This window comes from Adiantum capillus-veneris, chromosome 21 (genome assembly GCF_014529385.1).
Source record: "Adiantum capillus-veneris isolate H3 chromosome 21, ASM1452938v2, whole genome shotgun sequence".
Taxonomy (NCBI): domain Eukaryota; kingdom Viridiplantae; phylum Streptophyta; class Polypodiopsida; order Polypodiales; family Pteridaceae; genus Adiantum; species Adiantum capillus-veneris.
Window position 1 is genome coordinate 21385395 of NC_140951.1, and position 26167 is coordinate 21411561.

Sequence of the window (26167 nt, forward strand, 5' to 3'; positions counted from 1 at the left end):
TGAGAGGCCAAGAAATTCTTCATTTATGCAGAGAAGGGACATTTTGCGAATGAATGCCCACAAAAGAAGTCAAACAGAATAAGGATGACAAGTCAGAGCATAAAGGAAAGAAGCCAAAGCCGAGTGTAGGACTTGTCCCAAATTTGGTTGGTGACCAGCCAAACATAGATGCCGCAGAATGGTGCACAGCTGGGGGCGGCGAAGTTAGAGACCAGACAGTATTGGTTTTTCTTTGATCCAAGAGCCCGTGCAAATTTCATATCACCAAAATTGGCATCAAAGTTGGGCATTCGTGCAGAGGAGATGGGTATGACAGGTGAAGCAGGTTTGCCATGCCCAGGTCATTCAGAGCCTGTTAATCCCATTTTGGGGAAACTTTGTTTGCATATTCGGAATTATGTGGATGCAGAAGAATTCCATATTATGCCACTTGAGGGTTGTGATGTGTTATTGGGTGTTACAGGTTACATGCTATTTTGTATACTTACAACAAAAAGATTACCCTTGTACATAGAAGAAAGACTCATGTCCTTGATGTAAAGCTCAAAGGCGAGTCTGTTCCAGTTGTTTTTGCTTTTGCTATTTCATCTATAATAAAGAATCATCTTTCTGCATACTTGATCTTTGCAAGAGAAGTACCTGAAGTTATATCTAATTTGTCTACCTTAGGTAAGATAGGTCAACTTTTATGAGTGGTTTCAATGATTATTTTTTGAACTCTTTGCCAGGCAAGTTACCTCTTCCATAGATCTTGTGCCATGTTCTAGTCCACCGAACAGACCACCGTACAAGGTTAGTGCAGCCCAGCACAAAGAGATTATGGGTCAAGTTAACGAGCTTTTAGAGAAGGTGAAACCGGCCCGTAGGGCGGTAGGCGTTGGCTTTCACCCGAAATTCTTTACTTTAAACACACACACAGAGCACTTTGCAAAGGAGACCTGTAACGGGAATTAACACTTAATCACACACACGGCTCAGAAGCTAGAATGCTCCGAGCAGACACCGACAACCTGTAGGCCCCAAAATTGGCGCCCCTTTCGGTATTTCTTTATTCTTTAGGAGGGTAAAGTACAAAGAAGAGTCCAGGGAATCCTTTGACTGTATCCCACTAGATACCGCCTGTTTTGGCCAAATTTCGGCAACATAACAGCCCCAAAACTTGCGCGAAACCAATTCCCCTGCTGGAACTCGCTTCTACTGGCGTATACCCTCTGATTCCTGCCCAAAAACAGTAAATTCAGCACGTTGTATTTACTGGTTTTTGCCCTGTTTTCAGCCCCAAACAGTCCCCTAACTGTCCTTTGCCAGTGGGGTACGATTCCAAAGGTTCTGGCGTCCGTATGGCTGAAAAACAGTAAAATTACAACGCATACACAGCGCTGATTTTGCACCTGTATGGTGAGGTTATGACCCTCACCAGTGCCTGCTTTGGAGTAGCAGCTCGCTACCCCTGTTCCTGCTCAAGGAGGCTCTTGCCTCAGCACAAAAGCATGAACCCACACAGTTGTACATCAGTAAAATGAGGAGCCCTCTTGTGGGGCATCACATAACTGCACGTAGGGGAGAGAGAGAGCAGTGTGTAGTGTGCAGGGCATCACTCCTAGCACCAGATTGTACATGAGAGGGAAAGGAAGCACTCCATAGCTCTTAACCTGTGACAGTTTGCAAAAAGAGCCTCTCCCATCTTAAAATTCAGCGCCCTTTCTTCCTTGTGAGGCAAGTGCACAGAAAAGTGCCACTTGGCGCATTTACAAGCATTTTCCTGTTTCAGGTTCGCCGCTTAAAAATATCCTGACCGGTTGCCCAGTTGACTTTGCGACAGAGTTGTAAAATGTTCCCCTAGTCATACCGGAGGTAATGACGCGAACACATTTCACGGCCCAAAATAGCAGTTCCCTAAATTTTAGGAGATGCTTCCGTTGGGCTCCCACTGGTCTTCTGACCATCTATCCTCATTGGGACCGCATCCAAAAGTGCAATGTGGCCCAACTGTCCGATACTTTTTGTTGGTAGTCCCACCTTGACTTTACGCCTTAATTGAGTTCACTTCCTAGTATCCACCAACTTGCTAAGTGCGACAGGGGGACCTATTTGATCTTGCTCTGAGCCTAGACATTCTCTTACCATACGAATTCCAGTGCCGACCACTTCCCGTTTGCGGGTGAAACTACCGTTCACATTGGCCATACAATGTCCGACCGTTTGCTACTTCAAAAAGAGGGTCTCAAAACAAATAAAATAAACCCCATTGGAAAGAAACCAACAACCAAGGTTAGCAGTTGCCACATCTTTGTGACATGGTTAATAACTGCCACGTCCTCGTGACAGAAGGGGCTGATTCAGCCGACTTCAACCCCTTTAAGTTCGCTTGTACTCCTAGTGCAGAAGAAGGATAGTTCATGGCGCATGTGCATTGACTACTGCGCTTTGAATAAAAATACCATCAAGAACAGGTTCCCCATACCGAGGATAGATGGCATCCTTGATCGACTTGAGGGAGCGTCGTCGTTTACCAAGATAGATCTAAAGAGTAGGTACCAGCAGATATGCATTAGGCCAGAAAATGTCCATAAGACTGTGTTCAAGACAAGATTTGGTCTCTATGAGTTTCTTGTCATGCCATTTGGTCTCTATGAGTTTCTTGTGAATGGATACATTCTTTGATGACACGATTGTCTGTTCAAAGTGTGAAGAGGAGCATTGGGATCACTTGACCGCAGTTTTCAATGAGCTACGCAAGAACAAGCTACTCATTAATGCGAAGAAGAGTGAATAATTTTTTGGAAGAGATTCACTTCCTTGGGCACATTGTTTAAGAGAATAGGGTACGCATGGAACCGTGGAAGGAATTAAGTCATGGCTAGACTTGAAGTTTGTACATGACATCTGAAGATTTATGGGCTTGTGTTCCTACTACAGGAGGTTTATCCGAAGAGACTGCTTCTCCACTTCATGCACTACAAGGGAAAGGAGTTACTTTCAAGTGGACAGCCAAGGAAATTCTAGCCTTCAAACACTTGAAAAAAAAGTTGACTTCAGATTTGGTAATCAAATTGCCTATGGCCACAACCTTGGTGCAATTCTAATGCAGAATGGCCGAGTAGTCGCATATGAAATAAAAATTCTTTTGAAGACCGAAAGGAACTTGCAGGTTTATGAGAAAGAACTATTGGCAATAATTCACGCTCTCACTAGTTGGAAACATTGGCTGCTAGGGGCTGATTTTCAAGGTTGTATCCGTACGTATGCACGGATTCTATCCAAACAGTACGGCCGTACAATACGGATCCGTACGGGGGGGTTTTTTTCCCATGGGCTACTCTATTTCAATCAATTAGGCCTCTTTTCGAAAATGCCTTGCTGCGGCTGAGAGAAACTCGTTTTAACAGAGATACATGTACTGTGCAGTGTGTGCTCCTCTCTTGCAGGTGCCAGCTTTGAGTGCAGTGTGCGGTTTGTACTCCTTACTACTTATTAGAGTCACTTACTACTTATTAGAGTCAGGACTTTAGACTTCGGTCTTGGATTATCATGATTCATTATGTATTTATTTTGATGCTTTTAGTTTTATGTGACCATGACAGCAGACATTTGACACTATTTGGTTGTAGACATAGGTTAGCTAAGCTCAGCTTTGTGTTTTCATTGTTCGATTAGAGTCGTGGACTCTAGGTTTTGGCATTTGTAATGGTCTATTGTTGATTTGCTAGTCTTTATTTGAAATCTTGGTGAATGCATATATAAATGTGTAACAGACTTGGACACTCCAAGTCAAGAATCTACCACGACAGCACAAGATAACCACTTCAAAACAATTCACAGTTCACAATTTATTCGACACTAGCCCAGCGGAATTCCATGCCTAGAGATATTGGCCCCAAAGACTGGCGCCCCCTTCGGTATTTCTTTTTGTATTAATCTGAGTTCAAAGTACAAGAGTGCGGGCAGGCGCTCACACTCAGACTCTGCGTCCAGATGCTCTAAGTTGTGGGAGGCTTGCTCACATATTTAAAGTTACAAGGGATGCAAAAGCAGAGCCCCAAAAGCTGAAAATCAAAAGCCTAAAAGCTTTCTGCTTTTTTTTTTTTACAATTTCTCTCTCTCTCTTAAGAGGGCAAAAAAAGCAAAACAAAAGAGCTCTCTCTTGTCAACTTGCGTGGCTAAAAGCAAGTCCAAAACAGCCCCAAAAACAGCGCACGCAAAAGCAAAAGCAATGCCAAAAATCTGCCAAGCTTTTCGTGAATCGCGCTAGTGTCCGTACAGCAGGCCACCTATCAACCTGCCACATCAGCAAATCAGGGTTAGGGTTAGGCTTAGGCTTAGGGTTAGGGTTTCAACAAAATTAGGGTTTTTTATTTTTAGGGTTAGGGTTTCAGCAGAGCGGGCAGCCACGTCATCACTTTGTGATATACCCCCCTCTTGAAAGCATTGATCGCCCTCGATTATGCCTGCAAAATAGACAGAGGCCATAAACCGTCTTAGTAGACACTGATCGTTAGTACCTACACACTAGGAACACACATCTAGCACATGTACCATCGACAGTCACATCACACAACATCACATGACATTCAACATTCATTCGAATCTTAGACCATGATTTATCGGAAATGTAGCTAGCAATCGCATCTAGATCCAGTCGGGACCTCATCGATGTCCGATTGACTAACCCCTATTGCAATCATGTCTATTCGAGATCAATTAGACCAAAATGCTGCAGTCATTTCGTCTATCAGTTCATGCACTTAAAAACAAGTCAAGAACAAATCAGTTTCATATTCCGGAATTTCATTTCATAAAGTCATCCAGCAGAATACTATCAGCTCTCACTATCCCTGAAGCTCAAAGAGACATCAGTGACTCTAGTATTCAATAGTCGAGGCATCTGTTGACAAAGAAGCTCCTCTTGTGGAACCCACTGCACCAGATCTCCGGCCAAGCTGAATTCTGGGTTCCATTTGGAATAGACTATGCTAAACCAAAAGCTTCAAGGTAAAGATTCACATTCCGAGGAATATATGCTAGGTCTTCCTCCTCCATTCGCTTCGCATCCAATGCGAAGTAGGTCTTGAATTTAACCAAGAACCGTCAGTTCGCTTTACCTTCTTACTTTTTTCCTGTGCTAATGTCTGTTCTCGAACGAGTATCTGCTCGTTTTCGTCCATTTCTGGTTGTTCATCATCAAGCACATCGCCTTCAAAAGGCTTCAAGAGACTCACATGAAAAACATTGTGAATCCTCCAAGTATTCTAGCAGCTTCACTCCAAAGGTCCACACTATGTCATGCTAAGCTTACAAAGAAGTCGCTCCTTTCCCCTTTGTTTTCTTTCTCACCCAATCCTTCTCCTTCAATTTCAAATCGCGACAATGGCGATCTGCTACCTTTTTCTGTCTTTCCTAAAATTTCTGCGAAGCCTTCCGGACCAAGTTCCTCGTGAACTGGTCGGCTTCAAAGAAAAATTCGTATCTTTCGCGGTAAGGAAGGGTAGAACCTTCGTAGCAAATTCAAAAAATCTCAAATGGCATCTTCCCCATCAAAGAGTCGAACGTGTTTCTGTAGGCATATTCCACCAAAGGTAAAAACCTTTCCCAAGTAGTCTTCTGATTCAACCAAGAAGACTTTAACAAAGCCAGTACCACTGAATTAGAAATCTTTGATTGCCCGTCACTCTGCATGTGGAACGAGAACTGCAACCGCGTGCCTATGTTCTCCCAAATAGCCGTCCCAAACAAACTCGTAAACCTGAGGTCCTGTTGGAGACAATCGTCTCGGGCATGCCATGTAATCTGAAACCTGGGCAACAAACAATAGTGCCCATGCTGCGTTCTTGGGAGATGAAATTTATTGCAATACTTTCCCAGGGCGGGTGGGTATGGGTAAAAGGCTGTAACAATCCCTGTGCTTTATGCCTGTCAAACTTGACCTTCGGGCATATCAAGCAATTGCACACAAACTCATCCACATCCTTCTTGAGTCTCGGCCAAAAAAAGTATCCCTGTACCTCTTTCAAGGTGGTAGCAATGCATCGGCGACCCGTAAAAGGCGGACAGTGGCATTCGGTTAGAACCTTTTCCCTTCAACGGCTCTGTAACGCACAACATGGTTTTCTTCATCAAGTAGCCATCCCGAATAGAATAATCCGCTACTATCTCCCCTTTCTGTATTAAACTGTATACATCTGCAAAATTTGTTTTGTGGCGGATTGACCGACCATATCCTCGAAGTTCCTATGATGTATCGCGGAAATAGCCAAAACCAACGGCTTTCGGGACAAAGTGTTTGCCACCAATTTCTTCTATCCCTGCACATGGACAATCCGAAAGTAAATCGTGACAAGATGTTTGCCCACTGCATCTGCTTTTTCCGATAGCTGCTTCCGTAACAAGAAATAGCGTAAACTCGCATCATCTGTGAAAACCGTAAAATCGGCTCCAAGTAGGTAATGTCGCCACTGAATAAGAGCATGGATAGCCGCCAAAAGCTCTTTCTCACAAATCTATGCTGTCAATTCTGGTCTTGAGAACAATCGGCTCTCCTAGGCAATGACATTGGCCTTCTTGCATTAAGACCGCATCCAGACTACGACCACAAGTATCACAATATACTACAAACGACTTCTGCAAGTCTGGCAAAGTCAAAACTGGTCCCGTAGTCAATTTCTCTTTCAAAGTTGAAAGGCAGTCACCTCTGTGGGTCCCCACGAGAAAGGGACTCCTTTCCCTTTCTCTCTATGTCAAGATATGTAAAGGGGAAGCAACCTCTGCAAACTTTCGAATGAACCGCCTATAGTACGAACACAATCCCAAGAAGCTTCTAACTTCATGAAATTCTTCAAATCGGGCCAATCACGGATAGTCTCTATCTTGGCCGGATCCATCTACACTCCTGCTGCTGACACAATGTGTCCTAAGAAGTGTATCTCTGGTAGGAAAAATTCACTTTTCTTTGCATTAATCACTAGCTTGTGATCTCATAATGCCTGAAAAACTTGAAGCACATGATCTCAGTGTTCTGCCTCATCCTTGGAGAAAACAATGATATCGTTAAAGAAAGTGCCAACAAATAGCTTGTACACTCGAAAAATCCTCTCCATCATCCGGTTAAATGTCGCAGGAGCATTGGTTAAACCAAAAGGCATCACCAAAAACTCAAATAACCCAAAAGTCATCCGAAAGGATGTCTTGTAGACGCCTTCCGGCACGATTCGGATCTGATGATATCCACTCTTCAAATCAATCCTGCTAAAACACGAGGATCGCTATAACCTGTCGAGTATATCATCGATCCTAGGAATCGAAAATCTGTTCTTGATGGTGATTTTGTTGAGAGCTCTATAATCGATGCACATTCTCCAAGATCCGTCTTTCTTCAAAACCAACAACACTAGAGAGCAAAACGGTGAAGCACTAGGCTGGACAAGACCCTTTTCCAAGAGGTCTTTCAGTTGGTTAATAATCTCTTCGTTCTGGGCTCAGCTCACACGGTAAGGTGACCGGTTCGGTGGTGTGCTTCTTGGCATCAGTATAATCCTCAAGACGAGCGGGTGGTAACTCGCCTAACATGCCCTCTGAAAAGCAATTGGCATGAGTGTGGAGAAAATCTTGGCGTTCTTTTGTTCAGGTCCAAAACATATTCGACCTTTATTATCGTTCAGTTGTCTCCCAAAAAAAATAAGTAAAGAAACTAAAATTCATCAAGTACAATCTCTGAGCCCTTCATTTCTCAAAGTCGATTTCTCGGCCCGGTAGTCACCCACGGCATTGTTGTTGTGGTACCAAGGGATTTCGAGTAGAACGTCACAATCTCTGAAAGGCAAATACGTAAAACTCCTCGTGCCCTAAACACCCCTGTCATTGCAAACAAAGTTTGCCAATGCTCGGTGTAATGGCAACATCCCGTCCGAGTGCCACTCAAACTACCTCCGCCTATGGCCTCAGGCTATCGGGCGTAATTTCAAATCGAGCCGCCAATTCAAGAAGTTGGCCTTGGCTCCTTCAGAAGAGCTTCCTAATCTTTCACTTTGCCCCAAAAGCAGCAACCTAGCACAGAAGAAGGACGGTTCATGGTGCATGTGCATTGACTACCACGCGTTGAATTAGAATACCATCAAGAGCAGGTTCCCCATACCAAGGATAGATGACATTCTTGATCAGCTTTGTTTAGCAGGATAGATTTAAAGTGTAGATACCATTAGATACCCATTAGGCCAGAAGATTTCCATAAGACTGCTTTCACAAAAACTTGGTCTTTATGAGTTTCTTGTCATGCCTTCCACGTTCAATAGAATGATGGACAGAATATTTAGACCACGTAGAAACTTTGTGGGCACATTCTTTGATGACATGATTGTCTCTTCAAAGTTTGAAGTGGAGCATAGGGATCATTTACCCGCACTTTTCAATGAGCTACGCGGGAACATGCTACTCATTAATGCGAAGAAGAGTGAATTCTTTCTAGAAGATATTCACTTCCTTGGGCACGTTGTTTCAAAGAATGGGGTACGTAGGATCCTACTAAATGGAAGCAATCAAGTCATGGCTAGATTTGAAGTCCGTACATGACATACGAAGCTTTCTAGGATTGTGTTCCTATTACTAGAGGTTTATCCGAAACTTTGCTAAGATTGCTTCTTCCCCACTCCATGCACTACAGGGGAAGGGAGTTACTTTCAAGTGGAACCCAAAGAAATTGTAGCTTTTCAACACTTGAAAGAAAAGTTGACTTCAGATCTGGTAATCATTTTGCCAAATCTTTCGAAACCTTTCGTGGTTCAATGTGATGCATGTGGGCACAGTCTTTGTGCAGTTCTAATGCAAAATGGTCGAATGTGGCATATGAGAGCCGAATTCTCTTGAGGACCCGAAAGAACTTAAGTTTATGAGAAAGAATTGTTGGCAGTAATTCATGCTCTCATGAGTTAGAAACACTATCTGCTGGGGGCTGTCCAAACAGATCATCAAACCTTGCAATACTTTCTCACACAAACGAAGTTGTCAGAGAAACATATGCGATGAACAAACATCTTATCGATGTTCCATTTTCAAACTGTGCATGTGGAAGGGAAAAAGAACGTGGTGGCCAAGCCCCATATTTTAGTAGTGTCAATTCCGTACCGCTGTGAACTAGACGAAATTAAGACACAATATGCTGAAGATTCAGATTTTGCAAGAATCTATGATCAACTTGTTGTGGACAACATCATGAACACTATACACGTAAAAGTGACTTTCTCATGATGCATGGAAAGTTATGCATTACTAAACAATTACGACCAAAGGTTTTGATGGAAAGTCGTGCTCCACCATATGCTGGGATTGTGGATAAATATGTTGAGGCATTCTTTTAGTGGCCAATTTTAAGCCAAGATGTTGATACATTTGTAAGACCATGCCTAGTATGCTAGAAAGTCAAATTTGACAATGACAGGCAAAAGCAACCAAGATCCTTGCAACCATTGCCGATGCCTGATAGGCCATGGGAAACTATAAAATTGACTTTATCTTTGATCTTCCAAGAACGCAATCAGGTAAGGACGGGCTATCATTTGCAAGTTCAGTAAGCAGGCTCATTTCATTCTTGTCAGGAAGAGATAAAGCCAAAACATATGATTAAGATATTTATGAGCAATATCTTAAGTATCATGGGATGCCTCAGTCAATTGGCAGTGACAAGGATCCACGTATGACGAGTTTTTTTTGGAAAGCATTGTTTGAGAACATGGGCACAACGCTAAAGTTCTCATCTTCGTTTCATCCGGACAGTCAGAAGAGGCAAATTCTACCATCCTAGATCTGCTCAAATGCTATGTGTTACAGCACAAGGCAACTTGAGAACACCATCTACCATTGGTTGAATATGCTTACAATAACATTGTGCATACGTCAACAGGCAAGGCGCCATTTGAGATAGTAGGAGAAAAGAAAGCCCCACCATTTTGCAAACTACGGACAAGATATTTGAGGCGAACAAGTATGTGTAAGATATAGATAAAACATACACGAAGATAAAGATAGCCCTTGAGAAGACTTAGGCTAAGCAAAAGCAAGTTGTGTCACCGTCGTGAACTTGTATTTTCACTTGGTGATTGGGTACTTTTGCGCTTAGAAAAGGCCAGGTTAAGAAAAAGGAAAGGCAAGGGACGCTTGTTTCCAAAGCTCACTATCCTATATTATGGTCCTTTTAAGATTTTGTATAAGATTAGTGATGTAGCTTACAGGCTAAAGCTACCAAAAGGCTGTAAATACATAATGCTTTTCATGTCAACCTTCTAAGGCACTTTGTTCGTGATGTGCTAGAGAATATGCTTAGGAACAGCCCGAAGTGAAAGAATTGGATAAGATTCTTGTTCCTGAATGGATATTGCAACATAAGGAAAGAAAGGTGAGGAAAGGTTGCAAGATGCTACTTGGTGAAGTTCAAGAACTATCCATCATTGGATGCCAAATGGATGGAAGAATCTGAACTGGTTGATTCACCTCAATTATTGCAACTATATCTTGAAGCCTTTCAAATGGAACCCACGGTATCTTGATGTAGCTCTATGAAGCAATGTGAGAGTATGGTTCATGATGTAACCCTAATTTCTGCCAGAAACCCTAACTGTTGAAACCCTAACTCTGGAAACCCTAACCCTAAAACCTGCAAACCCTAACCCTAAAACCTGCAAACCCTAACCCTAACCCTAAGGGCAGTAGGGAGATTTCCGAAAATTGTGTTGGCTGATGACATGGCAGGCTGTACGTATTTTCGTGATTTACGCTGGCAGCTTTTTGACTTTGCTTTTGGATCAGATGCTTTTAAGTTTGAAGGCTTTTAATTGTAATTGCTTTTTAGGCCAAGGGCCTTTAAATATGAGGTTAGGGCTCATTCTCTGGCATGCTTCCTGGAGAAGGTGCAGAGTCTGGAGTACCGGCTTGTACTGTGTTGATGCAATATAAAGAAATACCGAAAGGGGCGCCAAGGTTTGGGGCCAATACTCTCTAGGGTGGAATTCCGCCACTCCGTGTCGCGTGTCTTCTCTCTCTTTCAGTTGTTATTGAAGTGCTAAAAGTCTGTTTCAGTCTCTTCTTTTCTATTGGCACGTGGTGCCCGCCTTGTGACACATGATGCTCAAAGGAGTAGTTAAGCAATTGTTATCTACTCTTTCCATACAAAATTTGAGTGTAGAAGTTTGTACTTGAGAGCACACGAAAAGACTTCTATGTTTGATATATGTGTGGTAGCCAGGTTGGAGGAATTGTTTAATTGTCCAATGCTACATTTCCGAAAGCATGTATATCTTTGATTCCCATCATAGAGTATATGTGATATCAGGAGATATCAGCATGTTTTATTGGCATGCAAGCGAGGTCACATGCAGTATTTCAAAGGTGGGGTATGTCACCAAGAGGTGTATTTTTCCTGTTGCCTTCTGTACATATGTATTATACAATTTTAATTATTTTATTTTTGCTTGTTTTCCCCAGAACCCTTGGAAAGGTGCAATTGAACATTGCATGGCCAATGTGAAATGGATGCAACCAAACGGGTTGTGTGCGCTTAAATAGAATTTGGGCCACTCGGCAAGTCACTGACAACTTTGTAAGTTGGGAGGGGTTAGGAAATTAAACCATAAGAGGCATAGTGGACACATGGTTGCAGGAGAGTCACCTGCCAGCCAACTCACACTCTAGGGAGCTGAGGGCCACTTTTGGGGCATCGAGAATCTAGGTCGGTCGGTCAGAGACTAGTCGGCCCAGTTAGCACTAAATTTTGATGAGTATGGTAGTATGTGTGCGCTTAAATTGAATTTGGGCCACTCGGCAAGTCACTGACAACTTTATAAGTTGGGAGGGGTTAGGAAACTGAACCATAAGAGGCATAGTGGACACATGGTTGAAGGAGAGTCACCTGCGAGCCAACTCACACTCTAGGAAGCTGAGGGCTAGCTTGGGGGCACCCAGAAGAGAGAGAAGGCCTGCTCATTTGTGAGTGGATTTTCAGGCTCACAGATTTAATGGAAAGCTTGCCTTTTCCCTCGTCTTATGTTGCGCGATGATTCTGCTCTCGTGCATCTCTCTCCTCCTTACACATATAGTAATGCCCCCCAGATGACTGTGTATAATTAGTGGATTTTATGCGCGTTTGCCGAGGCAAGAGCCTTTTGAATAGGAGCCAGTTTAGCTAATTACTAATCCCCCACACGTACACATAGTTCCATCGCTACAGATTGCAAAACAGGAGAGTTTTCTCGAGTGAAAACTCGTCCAAATCCAAGGGGAAGTACCCATTGCGTGCGGGAGCTCTTGAGACACTCATAGACGTGTTTGCTCCGCTCAAACGATCCAAAACAGAGAATTACAGCTTCCTACGTTTATTTGCAGGTTCAAGGTTTTGCACCTAAATTGCAAGATAGCAAAATGTAGCCTTGGGGTGGTTATACAGCAGTTTGGGCACCAGTCAGTGACCAAAACAGAAAATTACAGCATGCTGAAATTCACCTACAGCTCACCGGAAAGCTTCTAACATGCAAGGGGATCCGTCATAGACTTGTACTTTTGACCTATAGCGGTTTTGGCGCCGTTATGCGGTAAAAATTGGGTCAGAAACCTGCAATTTCAGCCCTTGACAGATTTGGACAGCTTGGTGGGCGTGTGGTCTAAGTGTTCGGATCGTATGTTTTCGATTAAATAAAGAAATACCGAAAGGGGTGCCAGTCTTTGGGGCCTACAAGGTGTCCGTCTATGTGTCCGTAGTGACATTCTAGTTGTTGGACGCATCTGTGGTCTCTCTTCTTCTCAATCCTCTCTGTGAAAATTAACAGGTAATTAAATTAGTGCCGCCTCTACTGTGTACACGCCGGTTATAAGGACCTACTCTCTCCTGCCTCTGCTAGCTATTTGCATGCCTCAAAAGCGCTCTGCAATTTTATCCTGAGGTAGCTCTCTCATCCGCTGGATAAAGCATTCTGTCTAGAAAAGGGCCTCTACTAGCATGGGCAGTGTAGCCATCTCTAACTTGACGATCATGCAAGACTGAGGAGTGTTGCGGCTGGCATATGACAACATCATTATATGAGGTCTCTCGGTCTGTGCCCACCAAGAGTCCATGAGTCTTAAACACCTGCTACATACATCATAGCAGGAGTGACTAAGGTGTCGAATAGCCACCCCTGGCTCTAGCATCACCAATGTTGCATATCCTCTAGTAAGTCTGTCTCTAACTCCACTTTCCATGGAGAAGTGGCCTAGGGTGGCTGTGAAAGTGTTCCCTATGTACACAAAGTAGTCTACTACCTAGGGTTGACATGGTGTATACTGTAAATGTTGTTCAAGGATTAACCAGATGCCTAAAGTACAAGCCAAACTATGAAAACAAAACCATATACTTGCAAAGCACATACCAAACCTGTTCCATATGTCTCTGTTTTCGCATACCTCCTGGGAAAAATTTTGAAGTCCACAGCAAGGATTGTTAAACATGTAACCAACATCTGGCAATCACATCAAAAAGACAATGGTAAACAGTGAAAATTCATAAAATACTTTGTTCATTGTAAAAGTAACAGCCCCCCTACAAGAAAAGCTTACAACTTTTATTTTAATGCTAATAGCTTGTGTACAAGAAACAGCTTTGAAACATACTACTACAAATCTGTACGACGATAGGAACTGCAATCTTAGCAGTTTTTCCTGATGCTTGTCTTTGTTTGAAATCTGAGCAGCTTCTAATTGTCTCCTGCCAAGATACTTTGCCAAATTAAGTGTCTTTAAAGTCAAATAGACTCATCAAGAAGATTTGGTTGTACCTTAGATCAATCAGGACAAGCCCCAAAAACAAAATGCATGAATCCAGCAAAAGGAAACATTGAGTGCAAATTAACAGTTAATCAGGTCACCTCTTTCAGTTTGCAAGTAATGTTTCAGAAGTATTTAATTTAATTGCAAAGAACTTACTAATGAGCTTCATTTGGGGTCGATCTTACAAACCCTTTCTATCTGTGTGTGAAGTTCCATGGTCGTAAGTTATTTCATGTTCCAAGAGGCAGCCACACCCCTCAAGAGCCACCCCTTTCTATTGGTGGGTGTCTCACATGAGTGCAAGGTTTAAGCTCCAACTTCCTAATGGAGACATAAAGCGACTGCCTGGGTAAATGCCATAGAGCACAGCAAATTTTCCTTCAAATATCTACCTGCTATAGTTTTCGAAATGACCCTCAAATTGAAGTGCAACAGTGTGGTTGGCTTGTCTGGCCTTACATTAGGTTACATGGCGAAGGTTGATAGTTTTGCAATTTGGATCCAAGACGGGCGTCTCATATATTGCCCCTATCGCCGGGCTTTGCAGCACAATTCTGGTGCAGAAGAACCCATTAGCAGCCTCACGATGTGGTTCATGTGGAGAGCTCATTGCTTTGGTTGGTGCCTTCCAAAGCCTACTTGGACCATCAGAAACCTATGACTGCAGTTGGTCCATACCCTATGGGCCAGGATGTGAAACTGGCTGGCAACACTAGACAGGACGTGAAACACTACACAGACTTGTATCACAGACGAATTGAAACAACAGAACTGGAATCTTGCTACAAATTAACTAGGCTCTGCAAAGCATCTTAGCCAATGTGTGTGTGTGGCAGGGAGCGCCATTATAGAGCTTTAGAGAAGAGGTGAGCTCAAGCTTTTGCATCATGTACTACACCCTCACTATGGTACCTGATGGAGCTAGATGACTAATGCATCTCTCATGATTGTACTAACCCCTGCCTATAGGACTGCATCAGCAGCAGCAACCGGTTGTATTGTTTCATTCTGGAAGTTCACAAGATTTTATTAGTAAGTTGTACACATTTCCAATGTAATGATTCTTTTAAGGCATGGACCAAGGTTGTATTTTGAATGCGTTGACGAAGAAAGTATGTAAAGATTCTGGTTTTTTAACGGTCTTCAGAGAGGTTTCTTTCCATGTTTCTTCAGTCATATTTATGGCTTTTCTTGACGCTTCAATAGAGGATGGATTCCTTAGATGAACTGTCACATGGGCTTCATCTAGATGAATATAAATACACATCTAGATCATAATGTCTCTTCTAGTTTCACTTTTAAACATTCTTTATGCAAGCCAGCATTCAAATCATGTTTCAAATCCGTTTATTTTTTACATTCAAAATACCTTGGCATGGACCCCTCTCACACTTACAAATGTAAGATATAAAATTCCTGATTCAATAAGCACATTCCCCGAAAATTGTCTCAATTATCTCTAAATTGGTTACACGTGATTTTATTTTGGGCTTTAAATGCTTTGCTCTATTTAATTCAAGTGTGAGCTAGAAAGCGTTTACTCTCACTATCACTAAGAATCTGTCTACATCAGCCTTCATTATCCCTCTTCATCTCATCTCTCACATCCACGCTTAAGAGAAAGGTTCAACGTGGAGCTCAAGAGGTCCATCTTAATTCCAAGAGCTTGGGCATTGACAAGTATGGGGAGTTATTTGAAAAACTTAACTATTCGTTTCTCCATGATAATTTTCCTTCTACTTTTTTCTCGGAAGGCCAGGGGATCATGTCTTGACCTTGTAGAGGATCATAGCCTACAACCAAGTTTCCGTATTATTTTCATCATAGTAAATAAAGATGACCTAAAGAAAAATCTAAATGAGTTGTGAAATAGGCTTTTATGTCCCACGGTAAACACCTTCACTATTCTTATCCTTTTGTTTATAGGGCTCTCAACAAGACGATGGTTGAGGGTAAGTTCCATGTGCCTCGCATCGATTATATCTTATAGTGGGTTGATGGGCCAAACGTATTCTCTACTATTGATTTGAAGAGTGGCACCACCAAGTGAGAATCACATATCGAGAAATCTATAAAAAGGCGTTACGTAACCGAACGTGGTCACTGTGAGTCCATCCTTACGCAATCTGACCTTACTGGGGCACCAGATATGTTCAATTGCTAGCACACAAGACTCTTTCATTACGCTTTTAAGAAAAAGTCCTAATACAAACAAAACACTGAAACTTTCGATGTAAGCACAGGCATAAGAGCAATAACCGATTCTTTGTAGCAAGATAATTTACCGGCCTTAAAATCACAAAGAATGCAAATTTAAAAGAGCTGTTGATTTGATTACTTAACAAAAGACTAATCAAATAATAAGCGTGGATACTCTACATGAAGAAAACTGAGATTTTTTTCACCAAAGCGCATGTTGAGAGGAGTGATTGCTTACCTTTTCATCAAAAAAGCTAATACTAGACCACAAACAAGAACTGCTGTTAGTGGATAAACTTTCCCATTAAGAACCTGCCAATTATAATAATAAAATGAAACAGGTCAATCAGGTGAAGTTTAAAATGGAAGTGGATTTAAGCATTGTAAATTGCTGCTTACAGTAAGTATGCTTAGAGTAGGAATAACAATAAATGTGAACTCAACAAAGAGGCTCCATACGCAGCAAGTTCTTGCTCCTTTGTTTGCATCTATTTTTTCACAAAATTTTCAAACAGTAACCATCAATATTTTCCCTGACTTGATTACAAAAAAGCTGGAGTCCTAACATAAAGTGAAATAATATGATCCTCAAGAGAATTTCCAGCAAGTAGTAGTAAAGATTTGCATCCGTCAAAGCCTCCAGACAACAGGTTTTCATCGGTTGCAATTGGTTAAAGCATGGTCGACACTGCACTTTACAAGGAATGAATTACCGAAGAACCTGGCAATGTACAATACCTACCTGGTTTGATCACATGTGTGCAATATGGTTGTCACTGTTTAGTGTCATTTTTTTCCTAAATGCATTCTATCTCTATCTTACGGAGTTGACATCTGGAGAAGCTTTCATCTGAGGTTTCAGAAGCAAAGCTCTCTTTTGGTTGTCTTCCTAGGTGATCCTACCAGCAAGTCAATTGTCTACATGAACATTTCTCTCTGCTATTTGAAACAGAAAATCTGGCACCTTAGATAATTGACCATTCAATAATACAAAAGCTGAGGACAAGGCGACACTTTTTTTTCCTGAATATGTTTTTAGGTGCCACAGGATTGGGCTAGGGTTAGAACACCGTACCTCCCAGCTCACATTCACACACCTTTTAGTCTATCCCAATTCAGCTGCGATTTTATGTTCATGAGAACCATATGAGCCCATACCTGTTGTTGCAATAATAGAGCTACGTCCCACAAATACGTCAGGTTAAACAATGGAGCTAAGCTGCCAACACAAGGACACATTCATAACATGCAAAATAGCAGATAATGATAGAAGAGGCAATACTTCTTAAGCACGCAATACTTCTTAAGCAGATAATGATAGAAGAGGCAATACTTCTTAATCATACCTATGATGCTGTAGTTTTCAACGTACGATGATACAACTTACCAGCCTTTAAATGCACTTGATAACACTTGCAGAGCAGTAAGAAAGCCTGGAAAGCAAAAAATGGCTATACATGAGTCTCAAATGTGTGCTTCCAAAAACCATGCATGCACCCGTGCCCACGTGCACACATATTTTTGTGCAAAAGAAATTTGTTAATGATGAGCTTGAAGAAACGTTTATCTTTTAAGGGACTCAAAAAACTGCTGAAAAGGGTCCAATTGGGGACTAACCTATCCTTTAGTGACAAGACAGTCTCCAAGAAAGTATAAGCATCAAAGCTAAAATGCTCAAAAGTCACAACATTCCTGAGTGTGATCCACAATGTCCAAAGAAACCAGAATTGAACCCAAATAAGAAAGTGATATAAGGCCTCGGGCACGAAGGGAGCAAACCAAAATCTACAGCTTCTTCTCAAAGCCAAATGAGGGAAAATGGGAGCAAAGAAAAGCAGACACCCGATGACTCAAATCCTTCCAGCTTGAGCAAAGCCAAAAAAATATACGGAATGCTCTACATCATGAACAAGAGGCAGAAGCTATCCAACCTTTTAGAACGAAGTTCTCTAGAGGGAATAACATTTTAACATCTCCATTAAAACAATTTCCCACTTAACAGAAGCTTCACTGGCCCCTAATTTAGGCACTTTTTGTTTCCAAGAGAAAGCTGAATCTCCATTGAAACAATCTCCCCCTTAACACAAGCTTCACTGACCCATAATTTAGGCACCTTTTGTTTCCAAGCGACAGCTAAATCTGAATAGTTCCCAAAAAAAAATTGCATGCTTCTGTAACCAAGGCAGTGGAGAAGAGAGATCTCTGAGGCGGAAAGAGACACGAGACATCTGAGAGAGAGAGAGAGAGAGAGAGAGAGAGAGAGAGAGAGAGAGAGAGAGAGAGAGAGATTCTTTAACGTCTATGTGAGGCCGAAGTCTGCCTATGAGACAAATCAAGTCTACATGTGTGTATGTCTTCCATCTATCGGAAAAGACCACACAATTTAAACTGGTACAAAATAAAGAGAAAACCTTGGTGTATGATGGGATCTATGGGGGAGGGGATGGAGCTCTAGTAGGGATGTGTGCATGTCTATATGCTCAAGGTAGTATAACCATGCAAATGCATCAAGCTAGCTAGCTACATCCTAGCTAGCTTCTGTAGCGCGGATAATGCGTCGTGCTCTCTACAGTGTGGGTGCCCCTCAGTGCAATGAGCGTGACAATCTCACTCAAACAAATGAAAACTCTCTCAAACAGAATGAAACACAGAAACAACGGATAACAACACAGAAACAATGGATAACAACAGAGACACAACAGTGGACCAGAACATGTGGACTCGACTAGCTCAAAGAACCATGTACAGACTCTGGCGTGGCAGCACACTCCGCTCCAGCCCAGGACTCACAGGTACAAATGGGGTGTCGAGGCTCAAATGTGCAGGGATGGTGAAGCAATGCTCTGTGTAAGACCTCCTCTAGACGACTACGTGCAAGATAAGATAGAACTGCCCCCCTAAACATGACTACTCATATGTACAACCATAAGAGCCACCAACGGCCCATAAATGTCCAGCCAGCTAAGTCTATCTCCGAACTGAGTGGTGGTGGTGACCTGGCCACGATGTCCACTAGACCACCGTAGGTACCCTACCACGTGTCACTCCCAGCCCAAAGGGTCCGTCCAGTGTGAACCAGACCAATTGTAGCTAACTGTCCAACTGCCTGTCTTGTGAAGTGACTGTAGCCCTGCTACAGGTTGCCCGCCACAAGACCGCTCACCGTCTCGGTGAGAGGAAGACTGAAACTTTGAAAGAAAACTACTAGTATGTACAATGGTGAGTTCCTGGATCTGTCATCCAAGAGATAGAGTGGTGGCTACTGCTGCATCCGAAGGATCAGCTTCTGGAGGTGGGGCCATCAAATCGATTGTGGGGCCTTGCTGTATGCGAGCTCTCCTGTCAGTAAGTGTGTTTCCTGAGAATTGACCAGCCACCTGCTGCTGAGCCGATGGTAGCACCTGTCCTGTAGTGTACTGAGGACGTCGAGTAACACAGCCATGCCGCTGTGCTCCAGCAACTCCATCACAAGTCATATTTTGCATCTGATGCAATGGTGAAGACTGAAACCCCTGAGGAGGAGGATACTGTTATTGTTGGTTGTAGTACTGAACAGGAACTGGAGTCTGTGAGTAAAGTCCCATAAACTGTTGAGAAGGACCCGTTGTTGCATGCTGCACTGGTGTACCTGCTCCAGTCCACCCATATCCCATACCCATCATCGTAGGCTGCGTTGCCCTATTTTCCTGTAACAGCAATTCTCTAAATCCTTGGAGTTGATTCAGAAGGTCACTAATCACTTGAGACTTTAATTTCAGGGCCTGCTGGAGTGTGAAAATAGTGGCATCCCTATCCGCGATGGCGCTTTCAGCAACCTTCAGAGCTCCCTCCATAGCTGCGTAATAGCTGCGTGACGCTGGTGTGTGGCTGCTAAACGCTCTGCTCCCAGCTCAATGGTGGCAATGGCTTGCCTAGACTCGTGCAATATATCCTTCGATAGCCGAAAAAATGATGTAGAGTCCGATCCTGTAGAAGGTCCTGTAATAGTGTCAGGGTGAAGAGAGCTGGAGAGTGGTACAGCTGGTGGGACTGCTGGTGGGATTGGTGTGACAAGTGGCACTGCTCGCGGTGGACTAGGAGCATGCCTCTCTGGACTAGGCGCATGCCTCTCTGTCGAAGTAGAGATGGTAGGAGTGGTTGCCGCAGGACTAGGCATAGGAGAAGAAGCAATTGCCACTGGGACATGGGAGCTAGTCACTGTGGTAGGTGTAAAAATAGCAGCAGTAGAGAGAGGAACACACACTGTAGAAGTCACAGCTGTGACATGCATAGTGTGATCTGGACCACCTGAACTTACCATCGAATCAGTAGTGACCGTATGCGAGGAACGTCGAACTGGTTGCTTCACTCGAAGCTGTTGGCTTTCGGAGACTGGCAGGGATACTAAAGATGCTACTGTGTCCTTCACTACCTTTGCCCTCTTTTTCTTTGGCTTTTCAGATAGATCATTTGTTTGTTCAATATCTTTCCCTTTTTTCTTAGAGCTTTTACGCTGCATCGCCGCATCCACATCCATAGGACTAACAGGTATATTAATCACCCAGGCCAACATCGGAGCTGCGAAGCATTGAAAGCTAGATTGCACAGATTGCACTTGAGCTCTGAATCTTTTAGCCCGAGACTGTAAAGAGGTAAATAAAATTTGATGAAAGCCACATGGGATGGTGTGGATGAGGCAGTATAGGCCTTCGCAGTGCGAGAATATAGTAGGCACGTCACATCTGGCCTTGCCCTTGCCCTTGCCGACTTTAGGATCTCTAACCAAAAAGTAATACTTGAAAATGGACCAGAGCTGTTTATTCCTTGCATAGCCAGCATGATTCGTACTAAGTAGTTCTTTGCATGCCTCGATTGTCGCATCTTTCGAAAGTTGGGAATAAGTGCTTGTAGCCGGTTTCATTGCAGGAAAAGTTGTCATCCCCAAGGCGTTACCTATTCATGTAGCACTCAGTGGGTGTCCTCTGACTTGGGGAAAAAACTTGAGGAGTGCATGCACCATATCCATGGGAATATCCGAAGGCAGATCGATGTCTGCTAATGCTGACAATCCTAGCTTGTGTAGCTGGTCTTTTGATAGGACTTCTCGAAGCGACGGATGAAGCTGCTGTAGATGGAAGTTCAATGTGAACTTGGTTTGGGTCTTGGAAGAAGGAGGCCGAGGAATTGGATGACCCAGTACCTGCATGATGGCTTTTCTCTTCTTTTGGTTCTTTACAGCTTCTTCTTCATCATCCTCTTCCTCTTCCTCGTTGCTCGAAGACTCGGAGTCGGAAGCAGAGCTTGATTCGGACTCCTTGTAATTTTCATCACTGTGATCAGTGGAGGACACATCAGTGAGGTCATGGCTCGATGTATCCACATCCTCTGCCTCTGCAGAACTTTGGGATGTCTCAGTTGGCCTCTCTGGAGAGAGAGCTTTTTTTTTCTTACTTGCTTGCTTGTTCCAGCCGTTGTAAAGAGAATTCCTGGTTGTGTCAATCTGCAGTGTGCAGTGCTAACTCTGAAAAAGCTTGAATACGCAAGAAACGAATAGCTTGTCCTTTCAAAGCGATGAAGGCAGCGGATGTGGAGTTAAAAAAAAGCTATGGCTGTTTTAAAGCACGCGATGGGTTGAAAACGATGGGTTCTGATTGCTAATCGATGGATGCAGGCGGAGGCGAGGGGTTTAGGTAGGTTAAGGGCGAGGGGATGTGTATAGGATAGGGGCGAGGGAGTAAGGGAGGTAGGGTCGAGGGATATTTAGAGGATAAGGGCGAGGGGGGAGAGAGTGGGTAAGGGCGAGGGGGTTGAGGGTGGGTAGGGGCAAGGGGGAAATAAGTGGATAGGGGCGAGGGGGTTGAGGGTAGGTAAGGGCGAGGGGGAATAAGTGGATAGTGGCGAGGGGGAGATAGTGGATAGGGGCGAGGGAGGGAGAGAGTGGGTATGGGCGAGGGGGTTGAGGGTGGGTAGGCGCGAGGGGGAAAATAGTGGATAGGGGCGAGGGGGGAGAGAGTGGGTATGGGCGAGGGTGAAAATAGTGGATAGGGGCAAGGGGGTTGAGAGTAGGTAAGGGCGAGGGGGTAAATAGTGGATAGGGGCGAGGGGGGAGAGAGTGGGTATGGGCGAGGGGGTTGAGGGTGGGTAGGGGCGAGGGGGGAGAGAGTGGGTATGGGCGAGGGGGAAAATAGTGGATAGGGGCGAGGGGGTTGAGGGTAGGTAAGGGCGAGGGGGAAAATAGTGGATAGGGGCGAGGGGGTTGAGGGTGGGTAGGGGCGAGGGGGAAAATAGTGGATAGGGGCGAGGGGGAATAAGTGGATAGGGGCGAGGGGGGAGATAGTGGGTAGGGGCTAGGGGGTTGAGGGCAGGTAAGGGCGAGGGAAGTAAGGGAGGGTAGGGGCGAGGGGTTGGTATAGAGTAGGGATGAGTGTGTTTGCGGAGAGGTTAGGGACGAGGCGTTTGGGGTTGGGATAGGAAGGGCGCAACGATCACACTCGGTACAAAGTGATAAAAGTGATAGCAGAAGCAAAGAGAAGGTACAAAGTGCTAATTTTTGAGCAGCTACAAATCTCGAGCAGATAAAAGGGAGGGTAATTTTGACTCATTAGGAGATTAAGGTTCTACAGCAAAGCTGAAAGTTTAATGGCACCAAAGGTTTTTTCTGCTATTGGAATCAAAGTTCTTTGACATAAACTCTGCCATATTCTTCCCCTAGACAGTATGGCATTGGGAGTCTCATCAAGTCAAGTCCTTGATTACACCTTGTTCATTATCCCAATTGCCATCTAAGCAGAGTCCCCAAGAGTCCCCAAGCAGATTCCACTTGTCAAATTGAACAAAACCACTCCGACAAGAAGCTTGACTGAAAGCTTAACTGGAAGGACCTTAATACTTAACCGCAAATAACAAGACATAGCAGAAATTGAGACAGTAACAGAGCATCCATTGGTGGAAAGCTAGTCGTGAGGAGAGCATAACTGAGACAGTAACAAAACACCCATTCTGATAGAAAGATAGTGGGGAGGAGAGAGATGGGACATAGAACCTACAGATGGCGGGATAGTTGCAGACCCTTTACTCAGAGGAGTAATAGCACTTGATTCTGGAGCCATTTACCAGTGGCAAAGGAACGCCTTCCAAAGTGACTAGCTGGACAGCCCCCTGTGGCAAAACCTCCTGTACTCTAAAGGGCCCTTGCCAAGCTCGAACCAGCTTCTTTGCTTTTTTCAAATATTTTGCATGATAGAGTAGCACCAATGTGCCTTGCGTTATTTTTGGCTTTCTGAGGTGGCGATCATGCCACGCTTTGCGACGAAGTTGTTCCGCTTGCAGAGCACGAGAAGCTAAAAGGCGGCTTTCATCCAATAAGGTGAGACGGGAGATAGAGGCAGATTCCATGCCCCAACTTGCACGCAGACTGCCCACCCTAGGGGAACCGGAGTTGAACTCAAATGAAGCTATGGCTTCCAAACCGAAAGCGAGTTGAAAAGGCGTTTGATTCGTTGTTGCTTTGAAAGATGTGCGGTATGCCCAAAGAGTGCCGTGCACAACCTGAGCCCACGATGCTGGATGGAGATGACATGCTTTCCTCAGTAGAGCGATCAGAACCTTGTTGGTGCTCTCGGCCTGTCCATTGGCTCTAGAGTAATAAGAGCACGACTTGCGATGAAAAATCTTGTAATTGGCCAGCAAATTTGAGATAATGTCATTGACAAAATGACTGCCTCTATCACTGGTGATCTCTAAGGGACATCCAAATCTGCATAAAATATTTTCATATAAAAATTTGGCCACTGTATTGCCGGTGCAATCTACTGTCACTAGTACCTCTGCCCACTTTGTTGCATAGTCTGTAGCCACTAGCAGATATTTGCGATTACCTGGTTGAGCTGGGGGATATATTGGTCCCACAAAGTCCAAACCCCATCTCTCAAAAGGTAGCCACGCCATCGAGACCTGCAAAGGACGGTTGGATTGCTTACTCGGCTTCGGCCCACATCTCTGGCACACATCACAAACCTTAGAATATGCTATTGCATCCTTAAAAATGTAGGGCCACCACAGACCACTCTGTAGAATCTTCTGAGCAGTGATGTGACCAGGGTAATGGCCACCAGTGGGACCATTGTGGGCATCCTCCAGAATATGCTCCACCTCATGAGGCGAGACACAACGCTTCAGAACACCATCTGGTCCCGCTTTGTAGAGCTGGCCCCCGATCAGAGTGAAAGGCCTGGACTTCAACAGCAATCTCCTCTTTTGCAGTGGGGATGCCCTCTCTGGGTACAGCCCAGTAGATAGAAAATGTAGGACCTCGCCGTACCATTCCGGTGTTGTATCTATTTTAAAAAGACTGCTATCTGGAAAGTCATCCGCAATCCCGGTAGCTTCTTCGCCTGTGTAAATGCGAGAGAGGTGGTCAGCCATTACATGATGCTTACCAGGACGGAGTACCACTGCAAAATCAAACTCCTGGAATAGGAGGAGCCATCGCCATACTCGACCTGCAACCTGTGGCTTATTAAGCAGATAGCGCAAGGCATGGTGATCAGTGATAACTGTGAAGTGGACCCCTAGCAAATAGTGACGAAATTTGTGTAGAGCATACACTATAGCCAATCCTTCCCTCTCTGTGGTGCTATAGTTTCGCTCTGCTTTGGTGAGCAGGCGACTTGCATAATGTACAGGGCGATCCAAGTTGAACTCTTTGCTAGGCTGAGTCAGCACAGCACCCACAGCCAGCAAACTGGCATCTATATGCACATGAAAAGGTAGGGCCCAATCCGGGGCAACTAGAATAGGCGCTTCAGTGAGACGTTTTTTGAGGTATGCAAATGCTTCGGCCTCAGGTGTTGACCACCGGAAGGGAACAGCAGCACCGGTGAGCCGGGTCAATGGTTGAGCCACCTGTGCATACATACGTATAAACCTGCGATGATAGCCGGTGTGGCCCACAAAGCTCTGAACACCTTTGGGATTTATGGGAGGAGGTAACTTCAAGATGACCACTATCTTCTCAGGGTCCGGTGCCAAACCTTGAGCAGACACCACATGGCCCAACAGTGTGCCCTCTGTGACCAAAAAATGACATTTGTTCGGATTGAGCTTCAAACGTGCCTCTCTGCACCTGAGGAAGACTGCAGAGAGCTGAGCAAGATGCTCCTTTAGATTTTCTACTGGGGTCGAACATTGAGCACCCGAGAAGGTGGAAAAGTCATCCATGAATATGCGAAGGTGATCAGTAAGCAGAGGACAAAAGATGAGATATACTATGCGATTGAAAGAAGGCGGTGCATTTTTAAGCCCAAAAGACATTCTAGTGTAGATGAAAATACCCCAGGGAGTCACAAAAGCTGTTTTGATTTGGTCGTCAGGATGTATTCCTAACTGATTGTAGCCGCTGAACCTGTCCATAAAACTATACAGTACATGGCCAGCGACATCTTCGAGGACTCTCTCAGTAAAAGGTGTCAGAAATCCATCCGGGATTGTGACCTTATTCAGAGCCCGATAGTCGACACAAACTCGAATTTTGTTGGACTGCTTCTTTGGGGCAATAACCATAGGAGACAACCATTCTGAGTGCTCTACTGGTACAATAATACCTGCTTCTTGCATTTTTTCCAACTCGATTTTGACTGCTTCTGCATACTTGGGATTCAGTTTGTAAGCACGTCCTCTGACCGGCTTAGCCCCCTCAACCAGAGGAATTGTGTGGACTCCTAGCTCTGCCGGGATTCCTTCTAAATCGTGGTAAGACCAGGCAAACACATCTTTGAAAGAGCGCACGAAGGAGATTACCAGGTCGAGTAGAGCGGGGTGATCCCATAACCAAGTGGCTAATAAGATGGGCTGATGGCTGTCAGGGCCTCCTAGGTTGACCTCTCTAACTGGGTCAGGCGGTGCAGTGGTCGAGGCTGCGTCAGGTGGAGAAGATTGTGCCGCCTCTGTTAGCCTTTGGACATTATGAGCTGGCGTCTGATCAATGTTGAAATCAGCATACTCTTCCTGCAACCAACCTGATGGAAGCTCTGCAAATGGTAAATCCTCAGATACCTCAAAGTGCTCCGGCATAGGTGGAGAGTCAGATGGAGTAGAGGCTAAGGAGGGAGCTGGGGTGTTGGCCAACTCTTGCAAGGGAGACTTTTTTCCCCTTCTATGGTGGGTTATAGGCTCACCCAGGCCAACGGTTTCCATCAAGGGACCCTCTGAA

The 26167-nt window shown here is 44.2% G+C and overlaps 1 protein-coding gene across 5 annotated transcripts in view; it reads right to left on the minus strand.

Moving 5' to 3' along the window:
• Positions 1-26167, minus strand: part of LOC147430643 (uncharacterized protein At4g17910-like) — a 205659-nt gene that overhangs the window by 97556 nt on the left and 81936 nt on the right. For 4 of the 5 annotated variants that reach the window (XR_015185638.1, XM_086493231.1, XM_086493230.1 and 1 more), the window contains exons 4-9: positions 17366-17411; positions 17076-17156; positions 16378-16466; positions 16217-16290; positions 13624-13717; positions 13383-13472 (exon numbers count right to left, since the gene is read on the minus strand). Coding sequence is in view for 4 of the 5 variants with exons in the window: in XM_086493231.1 (XP_086349357.1) it covers positions 13383-13472; positions 13624-13717; positions 16217-16290; positions 16378-16466; positions 17076-17156; positions 17366-17411 (474 nt within the window). In the remaining variant the exon portion in view is untranslated. The remainder of the gene's footprint in view (positions 1-13382; positions 13473-13623; positions 13718-16216; positions 16291-16377; positions 16467-17075; positions 17157-17365; positions 17412-26167) is intronic. The other variant, XM_086493232.1, reaches the window with a different exon arrangement.